The 20149-nt window shown below is 52.1% G+C and overlaps 1 protein-coding gene across 5 annotated transcripts in view; it reads left to right on the top strand.

Moving 5' to 3' along the window:
* Nucleotides 1-775: 775 nt before the first annotated feature.
* Nucleotides 776-20149, top strand: part of Pkn1 (protein kinase N1) — a 30533-nt gene continuing 11159 nt past the window's right edge. Inside the window, exons 1-8 of one of the 5 annotated variants that reach the window (XM_052166711.1) lie at nucleotides 776-989; nucleotides 7468-7768; nucleotides 10191-10342; nucleotides 13896-14040; nucleotides 16566-16711; nucleotides 17116-17329; nucleotides 17712-17906; nucleotides 20008-20117. In XM_052166711.1, coding sequence (XP_052022671.1) covers nucleotides 969-989; nucleotides 7468-7768; nucleotides 10191-10342; nucleotides 13896-14040; nucleotides 16566-16711; nucleotides 17116-17329; nucleotides 17712-17906; nucleotides 20008-20117 — 1284 coding nt within the window. In that variant the 5' untranslated portion in view covers nucleotides 776-968. Of the gene's footprint in view, nucleotides 990-6068; nucleotides 6169-7467; nucleotides 7769-10190; nucleotides 10343-13895; nucleotides 14041-16565; nucleotides 16712-17115; nucleotides 17330-17711; nucleotides 17907-20007; nucleotides 20118-20149 lie in introns of those variants that run through there. The other 4 variants (XM_052166713.1, XM_052166708.1, XM_052166710.1 and 1 more) reach the window with 4 other exon arrangements.

Genomic DNA, 20149 nt, shown 5'->3' on the forward strand with positions numbered 1-20149 from the left:
TTACACAAAGTGCCCCCCCTCCATTCTAGGAAATTGATCTCTTGGAGCAGTGACCCCTTCCCTTCCTCCTCAGTTTCCTCTGCGCCAATTTTTTCAGACTAGCCAATTGAACAAGACTGCGAGGTCACCTGAGTTAGAATAGAAACCAAACGCACTTCCTGTCTTCTCTCTGCTTTTCCGCAGGCAGCACACTGTCTCGATGAAGAGTAAAGTTTGCTTTCTTCTGACATTTCATTTTGAAGGGTGGTCTCTTTCTTTGCCACCCTGGAACTTATTTCTAACACACATGAATCTAGATAAGCGTTTTCAAAACAGTGAGAGATAAAGGGACCGCTGCTGCTGGTGTTTAATGCGCACTTGGGGTCTATACACTTGCCCTACTCTTCCTCATTACGTTTTTACAGACACCCTTGTCCTGAGAGGTACAGTGGTCCTCCAAGGCCCAGGACCCTGGGATTTCAAGTCAGGTTCTCCCTGTGCTTGCCTCCGGGTAGATGGGAGGATGCCTCTGTGCAGCTGGGCGGGGTGTGTGTGTGTTTGTGTGTGTTGGATTGTGACTTTTGCTTTCCGAGGGATCCGAGGCTGGAGACAAGGTTTTTGAGGCTCGCAGCCGCTTAGGCCTGTTCAGAGTCCCCCATGCTACGAGGAGGAGCGCTCTGCCACTCTGCACAGCACAGCCAACAGGGACCCCACTCCGTTGCAAGCCCCGGGGGCCGCCGGGAGCCCCGCCCCCGCCCCGCCCCGCGGCCTCCCCAGGCGCGGACCTCAGAGCTCACGTGACCCATCCTGCAGCCGCTTGGGCCCGAGGGCGCAGCTCGGCGGAGGCCTGGCCAGGCCGGGCCGAGCGCAGCAGGCCAGAGCGCGCAGCGCGCCTGGGAGGGTCTGGACGCCGCGCCTCCCGCCGCATACGCCCGCGCGCTTGCAAGCCCTCCCTCGGCGCTGGGACCCCTGGCGGGCGGCCGGAGGACATGGCCGGCGACGCCGTGCAGGTAGGCGACTTGTCCGCACCCGCGGGGAGGCCGGACGGCGCGGAGGACCCCAGGCACGGGTAGAGTCCGGGACGAGATCCCCCATCGGGAGCCCGCGCGGGCCCTTGGAGCAGGTGGAGGCGCCGACCCCATCCGAGGAAGGGGTGCTGTTCGGGATTCTACCACTGCATCCCCTCCTTCGGCCCTCCCCGAGAGTCAGCGGGTGTAGTGGGGTACCCACTTCGGTGTCCGAAGCCAGCTGCGGGTCCCGGTGCCTCTCGTCCCCACGCCCTACTCTGGGTCCTCAGCGTTCGGTTTCTGGGCAGGTGCCGCTTCACCTGGAGCAGGTGCCTGGCACCCTGCCGCGGTCCAGTGGAGTGCCCGGCCCGATCCCCTCCCCCGCACAACAAAGCCCGGGCCACCCCCGCCTGCAGACGTCTTTACGATGGTCTTGACGCCACCCAGATGGGCACCTGTTGGAGGAAGTGTCTAAGTCACTTCATTAGGCCTGAGGCCGGGTTCCTCCTTCCGCCCCGTTCCCCGTAGCCACCCTTCGGGCTGACAGATGGAGCTGTAACCCAGGTGGGGCGTGTCCTGTCACACAGACAGGAAGGATTTTGTCTGGAAGGTGACAGGTCTGGGTCTCTACTCCCCCCGCAACACACACCTGTGACTGGCATCTGCCAGCCACATGGCCTTCCCCGTGTGACCTGTTGGGCGGTACTGAAGCAGGGTCAGGGTCGGGGAGGGGGGGGGGTGGGGTGGGGGGTCGGGGTGATAGACTCCCCACTCTCTAATTCAATGGCCCAAATCTGAGATCTTTGTATCTTTGTGGCTTTCTTCACCATGCAGTCCATTGTCCTGTGTAACTGGTTCTCCTTCTACACCTGCCCTCATATCTCCCCTGTACCCCCCTGTACCCCTCTTCCCCAGTCCTGCTGATGGCCTGCCGGCCTTGCCGAGGAGCTGGGCGTATCTGGTGCTGCCGATCTCACAAGGTCAGACCTCTAGGCTGATGCACCGGTGCCGGCTCCCCTTCAAGCCCACTGAGGGCTGGGCAGGGCTCTCCCAGTACATGCATGTGCTTGGTGTGTCCCACGTAGGACGCACATGGAGGCTGTGATCCCCAGAATGAGGCGGGACCTACATCTTTGGTCCCCTTCCCGTCTTCTCCCTTATGTTCATTCCTGCTTGAACTTGCTGCCCCATTCCACCGTCTCCATGCCTGTCTGTTCTGTGTCTGGCAAACGGATGTCCTGTCTAGATTCTGGAAACGCCCCAGGCATTGAAATCTCAGGAAGTGGGGTTTTGGGTTCCTAGCCACTTTGCCAAGAAGTGCTTCCCCAAGGTGACAGTTCTTGATCTGGTGTGTCCAGATCCGTAATGACAGGTGGAGAAGCTGACGTTCTAAGTCCTCAAGACCAGGCCAGGCGTTTGCCTTGCTGCCCTCAAGTGACTCCTTGTCCCTGGGCAGAAGTGACTCACCCAGGGGAGGAGGACCCAGGAGGCCCTGCCTCCCTGCCCGCATGCTTTTCATAGTCTCAGGCCTTCTCTGCCGGAGGTGGGGCCCAGGACCTTCACCTTTCCTCTTTGCTCGAAAGCTTGAGCTGGCCCTGCTCCTGGGCTCCTGGCTGTGGACCTGCTTTGCCTGCTGGGTTTGGGGCACTGGTGGGTGACAGTGGGTGGGGCCTGGTCATGCCAGAGTGTCGTTCAGTGAGGCCGGGTTTAAATACCAATGCTGCCTTCCCTAATGAATTCTTGGGTCAAACGCCTTTACCTTACAGGGTCTTGTTTCTGCTTTGAAGGAGGCAGTGGGGTTTAGAATGGCTATGAGGGCCTGGTGGTGGTGGCACGCACCTTTGGTTCCAGGACTTGGGAAGCTAAAACAGGCAGATCTCTGAGTTTGAGGTCAGCCTGGTCTACATAGTTCCAGGGCAGCCAGGGCAACTCAGAGAAACCTGGGGCTGGGGGTGGGGGTGGGGTGGAGGTGATGGTGGTGGGGAGCGAGGTGGAGCCTAAGCCAGTTTTGGGGTTCTATGGTGTCTTCCGAATACGGAGCTTGGCAGCCTAAGCTGGAACCCGTGTCCCTTCCCAAGGCCCCGCAATGGCCTTTGTGTGTGGATCATTTTGTGGTGGGGGCTGTGCTGTGCACCTCAGGATGTTGACATTTGATAGGTGTCCCCTATATACTTTGGCTGTAATGACAACAAGAACGACCCCAGACATTGACGCGTGTTTCTAGAGGCAATGAGAAGAGAACCCCGCTTCCCTCAGAGTGCAGCTCTGGCCGCTCAGCCTCGGTTTCCCCTATGGTGACTACTGCTCAGATACACAGTGAGGTGACGACAGGGTCACAGGATCTGTGCTCTTGGCCTACAACCTCATCTACCCTCCAGAAGGGCCTAAGAGCCTAGGAGAACACTGCTCATGTGATGGTGGCTCGCTACTGCAAGGTGTGGTGGGCGTGGGGCTCTTCCCAGCTAGTGTGAAGCTAGTGTGAACCTGGGGCCCCAGCTGGTTCTCTCTTTCCTTCTCCCTTTCTTCCCACCTCTCTCTTTCTTTCTATTTTTCAAGACAGGGTTTCTCTGTGTAGCCCTGGCTGTCCTGGAACTCACTCTGTAGACCAGGCTGGCTTCGAACTCAGAAATCCACCTGCCTCTGCCTCCCAAGTGCTGGGATTAAAGGCGTGCGCCTCCACTGCCCAGCCTCTATTTTTTTGTTTTCTTAATTGAGACAGGACTCACTATGTCGCTCCTCCTGCTCTGGAACTCAAAGAGATCTCCAGCCCCTGCCTGCTGAGTGCTGGGATTAAAGGCACGCAGCAACACACTTTGCTGGGTCCCAATTTCTTCATTTTGAAGATAGTTTCATATCTGTCTGTCTTATGTATACATCTCGAGCATCTGCACTTTGCTATGCTAGGTGTGAAGGTGCACATTACAACCTTAGCTTTGGTGGGGTGGAAGCAGGAAGATCAGGAGTTCAAGACCAGCCTTCACTATGTATTGAATTCAAAGCCATACGAGACCCAGCCACAAAACAATATGAAGCAAAACAAAATAGATAGTACCTGTGATGTGGAGCTGCTGCGACTGCCGTTCCGTTACTTTTGAGGTACAGAGCTTGTGTGTGCCACCAAGCTTTGCCCTTTGTGGCAGCTGCTGTTACCGCCACCACTATTTTTATTTATTTGTTATTTTTAGTTATATATGTTGAGGGGTATGTCCGCATGCCCACAGAAGCCAGAGAGGTCATATCCACCCGGAACTGACTTTACAGGCATCTGTGAGCCATTTGTCATGGGTACCTGGACCTGAACTCGGGTCCTCTGGAAGAACAGTGTGAGCCCTTAACTGCTGAACCCTCTCTCCAGCAGCACTACTATTATTTTAAAATATGACATACTATTTTTTAGAGCAGTTTTAGGATCACGGCAAAATCCAGGGGGAAGTAGAATGTTCTCATATGAATCTTGATCCTGATATAAACAGCCTTGCAACTGCTATCTCTGACAGTTGAGATTTAGTGTGTATTTGGCAAACAGTTGTGGACTGCTGTGGGGCCCCTCGGGGCTGCTTCTTCCTGGTGTTGGCTTCAGAGAGCTACGACAAAGCCAGGGGGGTTCCCTAGGCCTCTGCGGGAGCAGCCAGGGTGGACATCTGGGTGGGAGGAAGCAGGAAGTTGATGCCGCCTGTGAACCGGAAGCCTGCGCGCAGCACACACACAGACACACAGACACATACACACTCCCTACAGAACCTGCTGTTCTGATCCTTAAGGGGAAGTTGGGGACAAGGGACAAGTGGGAGGGTCTCTCAACAGTAACATGAACACGTAGCAGGGCTGAGGGCCTGAGGGACCTCAGGGCTGCTGTTGGGGGATGGGCGGTGCATCTGAAAAGAAGTGTGAGCGTGTACAAGCCCTGTACACCCCCCCCCCACACACACACAGGTGCAAGTTGGCATGCACGTGTGCAGGAGCAGGTGGAGGGTGTGTCACTGGCTTCCAGAGGGACTCACACTCGCACCCACAGCTGTTTTTTATAAGGGTCTGTGCAGGCAGGCATCGGGTATGCACATTTATGAAGCTGTGTCCCACCTCCACGCTGATACCGTTGGGAGTGCAACACGTGTGAGTCTACTCTGTGCATCCCTGAGCCTGGGTCTCAGACACACACCTGCAGGCGTCTGTGTGTGAATTAGCATTCTGCACACACACTGAGCTAGGCACAGACCTACAGAGCTAAACACACACACCTTTGGGAACCTGTGTTCTACCCACACCTGCAGGTGGGGACTGGTCTGGACTGCTTTCCATTGCTGTGATAAAAGACTGACCAAAAGCAACCTGGGGAAGACGGGGTTTATTTGGTTTTATAAATTACAGTCCATCATGGAGTGAAGTCAGGGCTGGAACTCAAGACAGACACTTAAAGGAAAACCACAGAGTAACACGGTTGCTGGCTCTCCTCCTCGGCCTTGCTCTGTTCCTTGCCGTCTCAGGGCCTTGCCCTCTGCCCTCAGGCCCACCGGCCCGGGTGGCACTGCCCACAGAGAGCTGGGCCTCCTACATCGATTAGCCATCAAGAAAAGATCCCACTCACGTGCCTCAGGTCCGTCAGAGGCAGTTCCTCAGTTGAGGCTGCAGATCTCAGGCCTGCAAAGCTGGGAATGTGACCACACCTATAAGACTATGGTCTCCACGCATGCTGTGGACCACATAAGATCCTGCCTGCTACAGAGCATACTGTAGATGTGGGTGTCCAGTCTGTCAGGTGTTGAGGGCTGCTTCTCCCTGGCTTGCCTCCAGAGAAACAGGCATGATGGCCATTTAGGGGGTGCTGTGGGAAGAACCTCTTATATGGCACACACACTTAATCCCAGTACCTGGGATATAGAAGCAGGTGGGTCTCTGAGTTCTAAGCCACCCTGGTCTGCATAGTGAATTCCAGGTCAGCCAGAACTTTGTGCAGGGACCCCATCTCAAAAACAAAACAAAATAACCCCCATCCCAAACAAAACAACAACAAAAGACTTGCCCTAGAGCTGGCCTGGCGCAGAGGATGCTGGGAACTGGAAGGAAAGAGGAAGTGGCAGTCCAGAGGCCGTGGCAGGGCCGAGGTTCAGGAAGAGGGTGTGGCTCTCAGACCAGACCTAGGACCCAGATGGCAGCTGATCCCCCTTTGGATTTGGAGCTGGAGGTAGGGGCTGGGGTTTCTACAGGAGAGCAGAAGGAGACCCCACGTGGGAGAAACTGAGGTTCTGTTCTGGGTGTCTCTGGATTGGAGACAAAGATAGGAAGGAGTGGGGGAACTGGTGACAGCTCTCCAGGTAGAGGGTAAAACTTGGGTGCTGTGTCAGCGCTCAGGTTCGGGTGATGGGAGGAGATGAGCTCTGCTCTGCGGAGTGCCAGATGTAGAAGACAGGGAAGCAGGTTCAGCCCTTGGGACCTCCTCCTAGTTTGGGAATCAGATGAGAGATGTCAGGATATGTCTCCTGGGTTTGGAGGACAGCAAACGAAACGGTAGTCTGCCCTCGGGACTTCCTGGTTAGGAATGCAGGAAACCAGAAGAGAAAGGGGGTCATCTGATCCTTCTGGCAGAGCCCCATTGCATGGGAACAAATTAAGGGAGGGGGACCCTGGCGTGCACATGGGGAAGGAAGTGGTCTTGCGCTTGGCCTAGTCTGTGGGGTTATGTACATGTGCATACTAGTGCCTGCAGAGGCTAGGGGCATCAGGTCCCCCTGGATCTAGTGCCTGCACAGGCTAGGGGCATCAGGTCCCCCTGGATCTAGTGCCTGCAGAGGCTAGGGGCATCAGGTCCCCCTGGATCTAGTGCCTGCAGAGGCTAGGGGCATCAGGTCCCCCTGGATCTAGTGCCTGCACAGGCTAGGGGCATCAGGTCCCCCTGGATCTAGTGCCTGCACAGGCTAGGGGCATCAGGTCTCCCCTGGATCTAGTGCCTGCAGAGGCTAGGGGCATCAGGTCTCCCCTGGATCTAGTGCCTGCAGAGGCTAGGGGCATCAGGTCTCCCCTGGATCTAGTGCCTGCAGAGGCTAGGGGCATCAGGTCCCCCCTGGATCTAGAATTAGAGGCTGGAAACTGAATTCAGTTCCTCTGCATGAGCACTATATGTTTTTAGCTTCTGAGTCATTTCTCCAGCCCTCGATTCATTCATTCATTCATACATTCATGCATCTACGTGTGTGTGTGTGTGTGTGTGTGTGTGTGTGTGTGTGTCAGAGGACAATCTCTAGGACTTGATCATCTTCCACTATGTAGATTCCTAGGGGATCAACTTAGGAAGGCTTGGCAGCAAGAGCCTTTACCCCCTAAACCATCTCTCTGGCCAAGACATCCCATTTATGCGGGTCAGGCCTCTGCCCTTGGGATTTTAGGGTGGAGTCCGGTAGGGTGGTGGTAGGTCAGGTGGGCTGTGTCCTAGTGAGGTCACCTGCCCTCTCTAGCTTCTGACCTGTGTGTGGTCCCTCCCCTGCAGAGCGAGCCTCGCAGCTGGTCACTGCTGGAGCAGCTGGGTCTGGCGGGCGCAGACCTGGCAGCCCCGGGGGTGCAGCAGCAGCTGGAGTTAGAGCGCGAGCGGCTGAAGCGGGAGATCCGGAAGGAGCTGAAGCTGAAGGAGGGCGCTGAGAACCTGAGACGGGCCACCACGGACCTGGGCCGCAGCTTGGCCCCCGTGGAGCTGCTGCTGCGGGGCTCCGCTCGACGCCTTGACTTGCTGCACCAGCAGCTGCAGGAGCTGCATGCACATGTGGTGCTGCCTGACCCTGCAGCGGGGAGTGGTGAGCAGAGAGCCTGGGAGCTGCATTCCCTCAGGACACTGTCCAGGGTCCACAAAGCCACGGAGAGGCCGCATTCACGGGGCCACCGCCACCCGGACGAACACAGTCACACATTTCCCAGACCCCACTCAAAGCTGTCCTTGGCATTAGGAGTACCTAGATAGACAGGCCAGCATCCAGATAACACTGGAGACCCACACACTGTCACCAGATACCTAAGGACACCATTACAGCTATTCCCAGAGAACATCTGAGTAACATGCTATCACGTGAGAACCCAGAAGCTCACAGTCACATTAACAAACACCCAAATATTGCCCATTTGTCAACCTCATGGCTCCCTAAGTCATTCCAATACATCAGCAGTTGTAGACCTTTTCCTGTTGTCTTTGCTTAATTTGTGTGTGTTTTATATATTTATTTTTTTTAAAGACTTATTTATTATATATGAGTACACTGTAGCTGTCTTGAGACACACCAGAAGAAGGCATCAGATCCCACTATAGATGGTTGTGAGCCACCATGTGGTTTCTGGGATTTGAACTCAGGACCTCTGGAAGAGCAATCAGTGCTCTTAACTGCTGAGCCATCTCTCTAGCCCCTGTTTTATATATTTATGCTCTTCTTGTTTTTTGTTTTCTTTTTATGTTTTTTAAGACAAAATTTTTCTAAGCTGCCAGGGCAGGCCTATGCTTCAGTCTCTGGAGTGGCAGAGATTACAGACTCGAGTCTTTTTTTAATTTGACAGTGGTGGCACATGCTTTTAATCCCAGCACTGCAGAGGCAGAGAAAGGCAGGCCTCTGAGTTCAAGACCAGCCACTATGGAATGAGTTCCAGGACAGCCAGGGCTACGCAGACAAACATTGTTTTTAAAAACACAAAATTTTGTTTTTGATTGTGGTTAAAGTAAAACCCCATAGGTTGAAGAGCTGTGCTAGTAAACACTTCAGCTAGGAGAGTGTTTGCTGTGTAAGTATTAAAATGCGAATTTGGATTCCAAGCACCCTTGTGTTGGCAATCCTATCACTTAGGAGGTAGAGGTGTGAGGATCTCTGGGCTCACTGCTCAGACAAGTCAAATCAGAGAGCTCCAGGCTTAGTGAGAGACCTTATCACAGAATGGAAAGAAGAAAGGAAGGAAGGAGGGAGGGAGGGAGGGAGGAAGGTAAGGAGGGAGGGAAGGAGGGAGGAAGGGGGAGGGAGGGAGGGAGGGAGGAAGGGAAGGAGGGAGGGAAGGAGGGAGGGAGGAAGGAAAGAAGGAAGGAAGGAAGGAAGGAAGGAAGGAAGAAAGAAAGAAAGAAAGAAAGAAAGAAAGAAAGAAGAAAGAAAGAAAGAAAGAAAGAAAGAAAGAAAGAAAGAAAGAAAGAAAGAAAGAAAGAAAGAAAGAAAGAAAGGAGGGAGGGAGGGAAGGAGAGAGGGAGAGAGGGAGGGAGGGAAGAGAACTGAGTAGCTCACCCGCTGTCCCTTCGGCTTCCATGTACACACACTTTCATGCACATATGTGTACATGTACATAAAAGAAAACCCACAGCACAACTTATCATTGTCAGAGTTCAGTCATTCATTTTATGTGTTCATACAGTAACAAAGCAAGGCCACAGTTCCTTAATCTTGTAGTTAAGATGGTCATGGTCACAGAGAGTGTATACTGTCACACATATGCCCAGAGAAGTACACAGTCAATTATGCCACTTGGGCCACACAGCAAATGTGATTCCATGATTCCAGAGATAGTTGTAGCACAGTCTCGCCCAAACAGTGTCCAAGGTTTGCATCCTGTCACTTATACCTAGAGAGACACACTAACCCACAGTGACATTAGAGCTCTCCCACTGGGTCACACCAACCTCAGAGGTATCCCACCACCTCATCCACGTACAGCAGAGTCTACAACAGCTAACAGGCTCGGCCCCTCTACGTATGGCTATGTCAGCTGCTGGGGTCCAATACTGGTGGAGTTCGGCCAAGAGTCTCATAAGCCCCTTCTGCAGCGAGTTCCCCACCACTGCACCTCTCTTGAGTTACAGACCTCACCTCTGACAACCACAACAGCCAAGTCTCAAAACAATCCCAGAAGCCCCTAGAGATCAGAACTGAACTGTACCAACATGAAGCGGTGTCATTGGAGGCTCACACATAGACAGTTACACCCACATCTAGGTGCTACACCATGGCCTACAGACATAATCACACTCACCCCAGTGGGCTTGTACACCCTGAGGTAGATGGGGCATTTATTCCCGCTAACCCTGAAGACCTGCATACCCACCTCCATCTCAGGCTCACTCATGTCTCCTGCCTGTGTGCTGGTCTCTGGGCTCCCTTTCTGGATGACGGCTTCCTATTGGCTGGGACAAACTCTCCTGGGTCTCCTGGGTCCATGAAGTGAGCACTCTGTGATTGTCTTCTCTTCTTTCCTCAGATGCCCCCCAGTCCCTTGCAGAGGGCAGCCCTCTCTGCTCGTCCGCCAACCTGAGTCGAGTGGCCGGCCTGGAGAAGCAGCTGGCCATCGAGCTCAAGGTCAAGCAGGGGGCGGAAAACATGATCCAGACCTATAGCAATGGCAGCACCAAGGTAAGGGGCTTCCAGCACATTCATCGCTGTGCGAGGAGGCTGCTTCCTGCCTCTGACTGCCTGCCCTAGGCGTCTCACGTCATCGCAGTCCACGGCCTTATCGCAGTCCACGGCCGTCTGGGGCCCTGCAGACACTTGCATGGAGATGTTCCGAGAGGCGAGGAGCCTGTAGCTCCAGCAAGTTCAAACTGGGCTCCGAGGCCTCGGTCCAGTGGACACCAGACGGCAGAGGAGGGCGCTGAGGCCACACGAGGGACAGCAAGGCTCAGACCACAAAGCTAAACTGCAGTGGCGATTTTGGAATTTTTTTGTTTCTTTACAAACTCAGAAATAAGAACATAGTTTCAGGATACGGCCGCTTCAGCTCATCCACACAGCTGACTAGGATCTGCTTCGTGGTCTAGCAGAGGGATGGTTTTGCCAGCTACAGATTGTTTCTGCAGTTGTGGGAACTTTTCAGAGTGTGTATAAATGCTAGAGCCCTGAGAGGTGGCGTGAGTGGTTTGTGGTCATTCAGGGGGTGTTGGTTGCAGGTTCTTAGTAACTGTTCTCAAAGAAGAAAGAAGGAAATTAGACCCAAGGATCTCTCTCTCTCTCTCTCTCTCTCTCTCTCTCTCTCCCTCTCCCCTACCCCATCCTTTCTCTCTTATCTAGTGATAGGCAGTGAAACCAGGAGGATAATGGTTGGGAAAAAGAAGAACCTATAAAGTAGCAAAAGACAGGCTAAAAGTGGTGCCCAAACATGGACCTCAGAAGTTAAGGATAAAAACGGGAAATTCGGGGCGACAAGCAGGGAACAAAGGAATAGATTTTCTTTTTTCAAGACACCAGCAAAAAAAAAAAAAAAAAAAAAAAAAAAATTACTGTGGCTGTTGCCACTGGGATGTTTTCTGCTTTGTTCTCGGGGTTTTCTGTTTTTTTTTTTTTGTTTGTTTGTTTTGTTTTGTTTTGTTTTTTGTTTTTTTTGTTTTTTGTATATTTTGTTTTGAAAAAGATTGAAGGACTGGCTGGGCCACTAGAAAAACTGCTAGTGGAAATGGAGGGTCCTGGGAAACAAACAAACAAAAATGACTGAAATGGGGAAGGGGGGTCACTCTGGCCTCTCAGAGCAGGAGTTTCCCACAGAAGGAAAGAGGGAAAGAAGCTGCCCGGGACGGTCAGGTCAGAGACAGGTGAGAAAGTAAGAGGACAATCTGATGGACCTGTTTAGAGAGATGGGGTTAACTTTGAACCAATTGCACCTCCAGAGAGAGAGGAGGGGCAGCCTGGCCTAATGAGATCCCAGTCAGCTTTCCCAGTAGTTGCACAGCACGTGCCTGCTGGTGCTGTGGAACAGTGTTATGGGGAGATAGGATGGTGTCCTCTAGACATGATAGAGCTAAGGCCTTTTAAAGGGCTAGGACTTAAAACAAATTTCAGGTCCCTGGTTCTGGAAAGACTCAGTGAAACAGTATTTGGCAAAACCAGAACGGGGAACTGGGAAGGGGTGGGAGGGAGGACAGGGGAAGAGAAGGGGGCTTACGGGACTTTCGGGGAGTGGGGGGGGGCCAGAAAAGGGGAAATCATTTGAAATGTAAATAAATTATATCAAATAAAAAAAAAAAGACAAAAAAAAAAAAAAAAAACAAAAAAAAAAAAACAAATTTCAAATAACGGTGCTCCTCAAAATAGAATTGTTCTCCCAGATTAGAAAGGATTGGTGACTGCTTAGACACTTGTCTGCAGTTGCCATGGTTAACATGATGGAGGGAAGAAGTTGCAAATATTGAATCATGAAATAGAACGAGGGAATGAATACAGGAAAAGAGTTGCTGGGTGAAGGACTCTGATATACAAGAGCAGAGTCAATTTGATGACGTTATTGTAAAACATTGTCGATCTGTGGCTTTAAGAGCATGAGACAAAGGGAAAAGTCCACTTCATTTACAAAGATTATACCAGGTTCTGGAGAAGCCTTCACTGATTTATTTATGTATTTATTTATTTTTACAAAGATTAGTCTCAGCTGTATCAGACTATCAAGCAAGACAGATGTTGATAGAGGACTTGGTTATGAAAATTCGAATACCAAATGTAAAAAAGTTATTAGATCATTAAAGGTTCAAGCAGTGCCTATAGATGATTGGATCTAATGTGTACCGTGCTAATATAATAGGTCAAGGTATAGCTAGAGGTGTCCAATATCAAAATGTCTGGCACTTCAGTTGTAAGAAATACCGTCACTTGCAAGGAGACTGTGAGTAAAATCTTACCTCTCAAAATGCCTGGCGCTTAAGCTGTGGGGTACTGTCATTCAAAAACAAACTGTAGACGAGGCATTTGAATAGGGAATGTTTTTCTAAATATCAACCAGAAAGATGACCGAAGAGTGTGCAGGTAATGTGGCAAGAGCCGCCATTGGACTGAGAGAATCAAACACGGTAATTTCTTACTGTCCAGAACTGGCCTTGGGGCCTAGCTCAGGGAGCCTAGCTTGAGGCCTCGCAGAAAAAAAATAGGAACAGTTTGCCTCATGTCAGCCGGGAAATAACAAGCAGGCAGGAAAAACCTCAATGCTCAGCAAGAGAGAGTCACCAGGTTATAGGGAACACTGTGGAATTAAATCAGCCTGTATACCAGAGGAATGTGTGAGCACCAGAATGGAAGCCAGTGGAAGTTTGCGTTGGGGATGCAGATTTGTTTATATTTCCTCAGGGAATGAAAAGCTGTGCATGCTATCAAAGTTTGGTAACGGTTGGAGCCAAGCAGGAGAGGGCTCCTCAAAGCCTGGGCACTGACCGGAAAGCACTTATTTCATTGAAAATGTCTGTTTATAATTCCTGCTACACAAAGTTGATGGCTTAAAACAGAAGGGGGAAATGTAGTGACAGTTTTGTAATTTAAAGAAAAAACACAGAAATATTTTAAGAATGTGTTTTTGTTTTAATCCCAGGTGTGGGATACAGGGCTGCTTCAGCCTGTCCACAGGGGCTGACTGTGATTTGCCTCGTGCTCTAACAGAGGCATGTTTTTGACAGCTGCAGATAGTTATTGCAAATGTGTGATAGTTGGAATTCTGGGGACTTTTCAGAGGGTGAATAAACGCTAGAGCTCAAGTCAGCAGGGATGGTGGGTGTTGGTCATTCAGGGGGTGGCTACAGTTTGTTAGTAGTCATGCTTAAAGAAGAAGACAGAAATTAGACCCGAGAATCTCTCTCCTTCTCCCCTCCCCTCCCTTCCCCCTCCCCCACTCTCCCTTGCCCTCCCTACTCCTTCCCCTCCCTCCCCTCTATCTCTCTTTCTCTCCTATCTAGTGATAGGGGGTGAAACCAAGGGGATAAAGGGTGGGAAAAAGAAGAACCCACAACATAGCAAAGACCAGCTACACTAAGTTGTAGGTAGCAGAGCTAGAATTGGAGCCCACGGACTACCTGTCATGCACTGGCCAGGACAGTGGGACTATGTGTCCTTGTACGCATTCATGAATGCGCTTACCTTTTATGATGTGGACAGCAGGGTCAGTGCTCACACTTGAGCTCCCACTCTGCCTGCCACCTTGCATGTCTGTCTCCAGGACCGGAAACTGCTGTTGACAGCCCAACAGATGCTGCAGGACAGTAAGACCAAGATTGACATCATCCGCATGCAGCTTCGCCGAGCGCTGCAAGCAATGCAGGCTGGCCAGCTGGAGAGTCAGGCAGCCCCGGACGACGCCCAGGGTAAGGCCTTTCCTGGTCATTGGCTGCCCGAATTCAGCCCTGCAGGGGTCAGCATTTGACCCAGGGTGCCTATTCCTGTCTATTTCTGGCTGTTTCCTTCAAGGTTTGGGCTAGGATAGTTGTTGCCAAATGCTACCCTCAGGTCAAATGCACCTGACGCTTCCTCCCTTCCTTCTTTCCTTCTTCCTGTCTGTCTGTCCGTCCGTCTGTCCATCTTTCCTTTTGTTGTGGTTAGGGTGGGATCTGGGGGCTCCTATAAACTAGGCCTGTGTTTTTATTGAACCGTGCCCCCAACCCTTCAATGGTAAGTTCTGTAGTACTTAACTTGCCCTAGCCCTTGTTTATAGGGTTGTTTTAAAGATTTATTTGTGTGTGTGCATGTGCTTGTGTGTGTGTGTGTGTTGTGTGTGTGTGTACAGGTCCCTCAGAAGCCAGAAGAAAGCATCAGATCTCTGGAACTAGCACAAGTGGTTGTGGGTCATCCATTGTGGGTCTGGGTAACCAGATTTGAGTTCTCTGGAAGAGCAAAACGCTTTTTCAACAATCAAGCCATCTCTCTAGCCCTATCCCTTGGTTGCTTTTAGTTTAATTTAGTTTAGTTTTGAGACAGGATCTTTCTATCATAGCCCTGCCTGTTCTGGAACTTACTATGTAAACCAGGCTGGCCTCCAACTCACAGGAGTTCTTGCCTCTGCCTCCTGAGTGCTGGAATTAGGCATGTGTGTTACCATGTCCAGTCTGTCTTTGTGTTTTGAAGCAGGACATCATTATGTAGCCCTAGCTAGCCTTGATCTATGTAGACCAGGCTGCCTCTAACAGAGATCACCTGCCTCTGCCTCCATCCCCCACTTTATCCCTGTCTTTTTCTTTTTTTTTTTTATTTTGAGAAAATATCTCAGTCTGTGGCCTAAGAGTGTTCGGAACCACAAGCTTGTACCTCCAGGCCCACGGGCCTTTGTAGAGAAAGTCTTATTGGCGTGCAGGTATAATCATTTCTTCATGTTTGCTTTTTATCACATGCACAGAGCTGAGAAGTGGTGACTGAGCCCTGGTGCGCCAGGCGTAGTGACACAGGCCTATCATCCCACACACCTTTAATCACAGCCCGCAGAGGGCAGAAACAGGCACATCTTTGGGAATTCCTGGCCAGCCGGGGCTACATGGTGAGACAAAATAGAACAGAATAGAAACAGCCATCACAGATGCCAAGAGCTGAGCACGGGTCCTGAACTTGTGGTGATTCTCCTGCCTCAGTCTCCCAGATGCTGTGGTTGATTATAGTTGTGTGCTAATCTGACCAGCATTTTTTCTCTTGTTTCATTTTCTCCCTATTCATTTTTGTGTATGCGTTGGCACAGGCGAGCGCTCCACCGTTTGGGAGTTGACTTTCTCTATCCCGTAGGTTCTGGGAATCAGAGTCAGGTTGCAGTGTCAATGTCAGGCTCTGTATCTTCCCCGATCCTTTGCTTTCTTGGGGGTGGGGTGGGGGTGGGGTCTCATGTACCCCAGGCTGGCCTGGAGCTCCCGCTCTCATTCCAGCTGTGTCCCAGGTGGGCTCCGCCCTGCTCAGCTCCTTGCTTGTCTTTTGGTTTCTCGTTTCATTTGCTGATGCAGCTCTTCTGGTGCTGGGGGTGGGATCAGGCCTGGTGCGCTCCAGTCAGGCGACTCCACAGTAGTGAGGCTCACACTGGCCCTGCTACTGCTCTCAGGGCGATGCTCCCTCCAGCCCTCATCTCACGCAGAGGCCCTGACTCCAGCACCAGTTCACGAGGGTGAGCTCCACGTGTAAACTGCTCCTGCATACACACAGTCAGTTTCTTACTGTGTCCCTATTAGTGGAAGTTCAGTAGGACACGAAGGGTACCAGTGTCATATGAAACTCTGAGTTTTCAAAAAAACAAAACAAAAAAAAAAAAGCCGGGCGGTGGTGGCGCCTGCCTGTAATCCCAGCACTCTGGGAGGCAGAGGCAGGTGGATTCCTGAGTTCAAGGCCAGCCTGGTCTACAGAGTGAGTTCCAGGACAGCCAGGGCTACACAGAGAAACCCTGTTTCGGAAAAAACAAAAAACAAAAAACAAAACAACAACAAAAAAAACCAAAAAAGGAAAAAAAGAAAAAAGAAAATCTGAGTTTAGTCTTTGACAGTCCCTTGGTAAAATATGAAATGTATGGCTGGCAGCTGCTGGGGGTGGATAATGTCTGTCCTTGTAGATCACAGTGTTCTCTTTGTCCTATGCTCGTCCCTGTGAATGACTAGGGACTGTTAGAATATATCTGTCCCTAAGCCTAGGTAGTCAGTGTGCCTGTGTGTCATCTCTGTGAAGGTACTTGGGTAACCATGTCCCTAGATATTATGGTGTTCGAGTAAGAGTGACTGAATTTGGGTGGAAAGTGACAGTCCCTCCCAGGGCAAGAATCATGATGTGCTTTGGTGGCCAAGTATGGTGAGGCTGTGCCTGAATATGGAGGTGTGTGTGGGATCAGGCTAGTCTGGAGGTCACCTTACTGCTGTGGCCGTGTCCATAGGAGATCCAGACCTGGGAGCTGTAGAGCTACGCATTGAGGAGCTACGGCACCATTTTCGAGTGGAACATGCAGTGGCAGAAGGCGCCAAGAATGTCCTGCGCCTGCTTAGTGCAGCAAAGGCCCCAGACCGCAAGGCTGTCAGCGAGGTGACACTGAGGGCTTCTGCCAGGGGCATGGCGTTTAGGGGACTAGGAGAGATAGAGGGATTCACCAGCAACAGGTCCTGGTGAGGGTGGAGCTGTAACTCTGATGGACTGCCCCTAGGTGCGAGCCTCAGTAGGAAGGAGAGACATCAGGCCATGGCTAAGCCAGGTGCAGAGTGTGGAGCCTCGGGAGCTGAGGCCTAAACTGGGGCCTGTGAGAGGCCCACAAGAAGCTTCAATGAGGTAGTGCCTCAGGCTCCAGCGAGGGGCCAAGCCTGGTTTTCAAGGCTCCCCACCTGACTGGTCTAAGTAAGTTGGAGGTTTAGGCCTGAGGAAGAAGCTGGAGGTGGGTGGGTTCTTGGGGAAGGGCCTATGCCTGTCCTCAGCTCTCTGCCTTCCTGCCTCAGGCTCAGGAGAAATTGAATGAGTCCAACCAGAAGCTGGGCTTGCTGCGGGAGTCACTGGAGCGGCGCCTCGGGGAGCTGCCTGCAGATCACCCCAAGGGGCGGCTGCTGCGGGAGGAGCTGACTGCAGCCTCCTCAGCGGCCTTCAGTGCGATGCTGCCTGGGCCCTTCCCTGCCACTCACTACAGCACCTTGAGCAAGCCTGCACCACTCACAGGTGGGCTCCGGACTGACCTGACCGCACTCTTGGGACCTAGCCCTGAGACCACTTGCCTGCCCTCCAGGCTCCCCGGCCTTGACCACGCTTACCCTGTCGCCTCCTTCCCCTCTGATCCTGGTCCCCGTTTCCATCTTCTTGCTCTGTTCTGATTCTAGACTGTTGTCCTCACCTCCTCCTTGGCCAAGCAGCAGCCCAGCAGCCCCAGTCCTGCTGTCTCAGTCCTTTCCCTTGGCTGCCCTGAAAGTCGCCTCCTTAGGCCCCCATACAGCCTGTCAGAGCCCCGCTGGCCACCCTCTCTCAGCTGCCACTTGCGTGAGGACAGGTCCTTTCCCTGTTGTGCTCTCCTCTGCCTGCCTCCCATGAGCCTGCCCTCCTGCAGGGACCCTGGAAGTACGAGTGGTGGGCTGCAAAAACCTTCCAGAGACTATCCCCTGGAACCCGCCTGCCTCAGTGGGGGCATCCGGGACCCCCGAAAGCCGCACTCCGTTCCTGAGTCGCCCAGCTCGGGGCCTTTACAGCCGAAGCGGAAGCCTTAGTGGACGGAGCAGCCTCAGGGGGGAGACAGAGAGTGCCAGTGAGTGGTCATGGGGGGCTGGGTGGGTGGGTGGGTGGGTGGGGTGGTTGTATTTGTAGTGTATTCTTTATTTATTTGTCTAACTGCTTATTCATTTAAAGCCAGGGTTTCACTCTGCTGCCCTGTCTGCCCTCAAACTGGGCTCACGTGATTCATGGCTGAGCCAAGCGAGTCAGCTGGTGGCACAGCTGCTGTGGCTCCTGTAGTACTGACGATTCTATGGCAGTGTGAGGGAGGACTCAGGGATTAGGAGTGTGCACAGAGCTGGCAGGAGACCCCAGCTCTCGTCTGCCTCTGCTGCCTTTTAACAGTTATCACTACAGTCAGAGGAGAGGATCCCACGCTCTCTTCTGACTTCCCTGCTCACTCCACCCGTGTGCACAAACTTCCACAGTCCCTCACACACACAATTCAGAAATAAAATATAGGGGCCAGAGGGATGGCTCAGCAGTTGAGAGCACTTGGCACTCTTGAGGAGGACCTCGGGCTCAGTTCCCAGCACCTACATAGCTGCTCACAACCATCCCTACTCCAGTTCTCAGGGGTCTGACACCCTCTCTGACCTCTTCAGGAACCAGGTACATACCTAGTGCACATACATGCACGCATGAAAAACACATATACACATAAAAGTAAACAAACATTAAAATGCATGCATTAAATAAATAATTATGTGACATCCATTGGGATGACTGACCAAAACAATAACAACAAGAGAAACAAAACAAAGAACCTATAAGTGTAAGAGAAAGTGTGGAGAAACTGGACCCTGTGTGGGGTGTGGGATTGCAAAGTGAAATCGCTCTCATGAGGAGCAGAGCAGAGGCGGGGGGCATGGGGCAGTGGTGGAGCTGCCTAGAACCCCCAGTGAGGGGCTGGCATCACTGATTAGGGGTCGAATACTTGCCTACTATATTTGAGGTCTTGGTTTCTTCCATCCTAAGCCCAGCAAAGATAAAGGTGAAATTAGCAATAATCACATGATCTAGCAGTTCAGCTTTTACGTGTCCATCAGAGAACTGAGCAGGAGTTTGAGTTATTAGATGCCCAGTTTGTGGCATTATTCACAACGGCAGGAAGGGAGAAGCCATGCCACGGGTGGCCAGGCACGTGGTGTTTGCAGAGTGGACTAGGATTCAGTCTTAAAAGCAGGAAGAGCATGAACTATGCTGTAGCGCAGAGAGACACTGAGCATGGTCCACGAACCAAAAGATGCCAGGTGCAAGACAAGGATGGCCTGATCCCACTCACACATGTCCCAGAGCCACGGAGCCACGGAGACAGGAAACAGACGGAACGGCAGGTGCTAGAGGCGAGAGTGGTCAGTGGGCACGCGCATCCTCATCCTCTGGAACTAAGGCTCAGAAGCCCCTGAAGGGCAGATGACTGGTAGCGTGGGCACAGCAGTGAGTATGCTGAGCTCTGTGGGTCTCCACTTACAGGAGCGCAGTGGGCGGGGAGCAGGGGCTGGGCGGGGCCTGCCTAGCATGTAGAAGGCCCTTAGTTTGAATCCCAGCACGGGATAAACCAAGTATGGTAGCACACACCTGCACTCCCAGGAGACTCGGAAGTAGAGACCGGACAATCAGAAGTTCATAATCATCCTAAAAACAGAGACTATCCAGGGACAGCCTGAGTTACACAAGACTATCTTAAAACAAACAGGCCAAACACATATCTGGTGTGATCCTACAGCCTTCCAGAATTTAGGAGGTAGAAGCAGGAGGATCAGAAAATTATGGGCCAGCCTGGGATACATGAAACATTGTATCAAAAACAAAACAAAAATGAGGGCTGACATGTGGTGCATGCCTGTAACCCTAATACCCAGCAGGTAGGCTAAGGCAGGAAGATTCAAAGCCAATCTGGGTTACTAGTAAGTTCTAGGCTAGCTTGGTCTTTAGAGTAAGATTATATCTCAAAACCAAAAGAAAAACACACACAAATGAGCAGCCCCCTTTCCCCAAACCCACAGTCTGCATTAAAGGCTTTACTGTGAAAGGCAAGTGAGCAGAGAGAGCGTTGAGGGAGCTGAGGGACTCTGACAGGATTTGGAGCAAGCCCTCCCCTCCCCCTCCCTGCCGCCCTCTCCTGGTTTCAGCTGAGGTTAGCACCGTGCTCAAGCTGGACAACACAGTGGTGGGGCAAACAGCCTGGAAGCCGTGTGGCCCCAGTGCCTGGGACCAGAGCTTTACCCTGGAGCTGGAGAGGGTGAGCCGCGTGCTGGGGGACGGGAAGGAGAG

This window comes from Apodemus sylvaticus, chromosome 21 (genome assembly GCF_947179515.1).
Source record: "Apodemus sylvaticus chromosome 21, mApoSyl1.1, whole genome shotgun sequence".
Lineage (NCBI taxonomy): Eukaryota > Metazoa > Chordata > Mammalia > Rodentia > Muridae > Apodemus > Apodemus sylvaticus.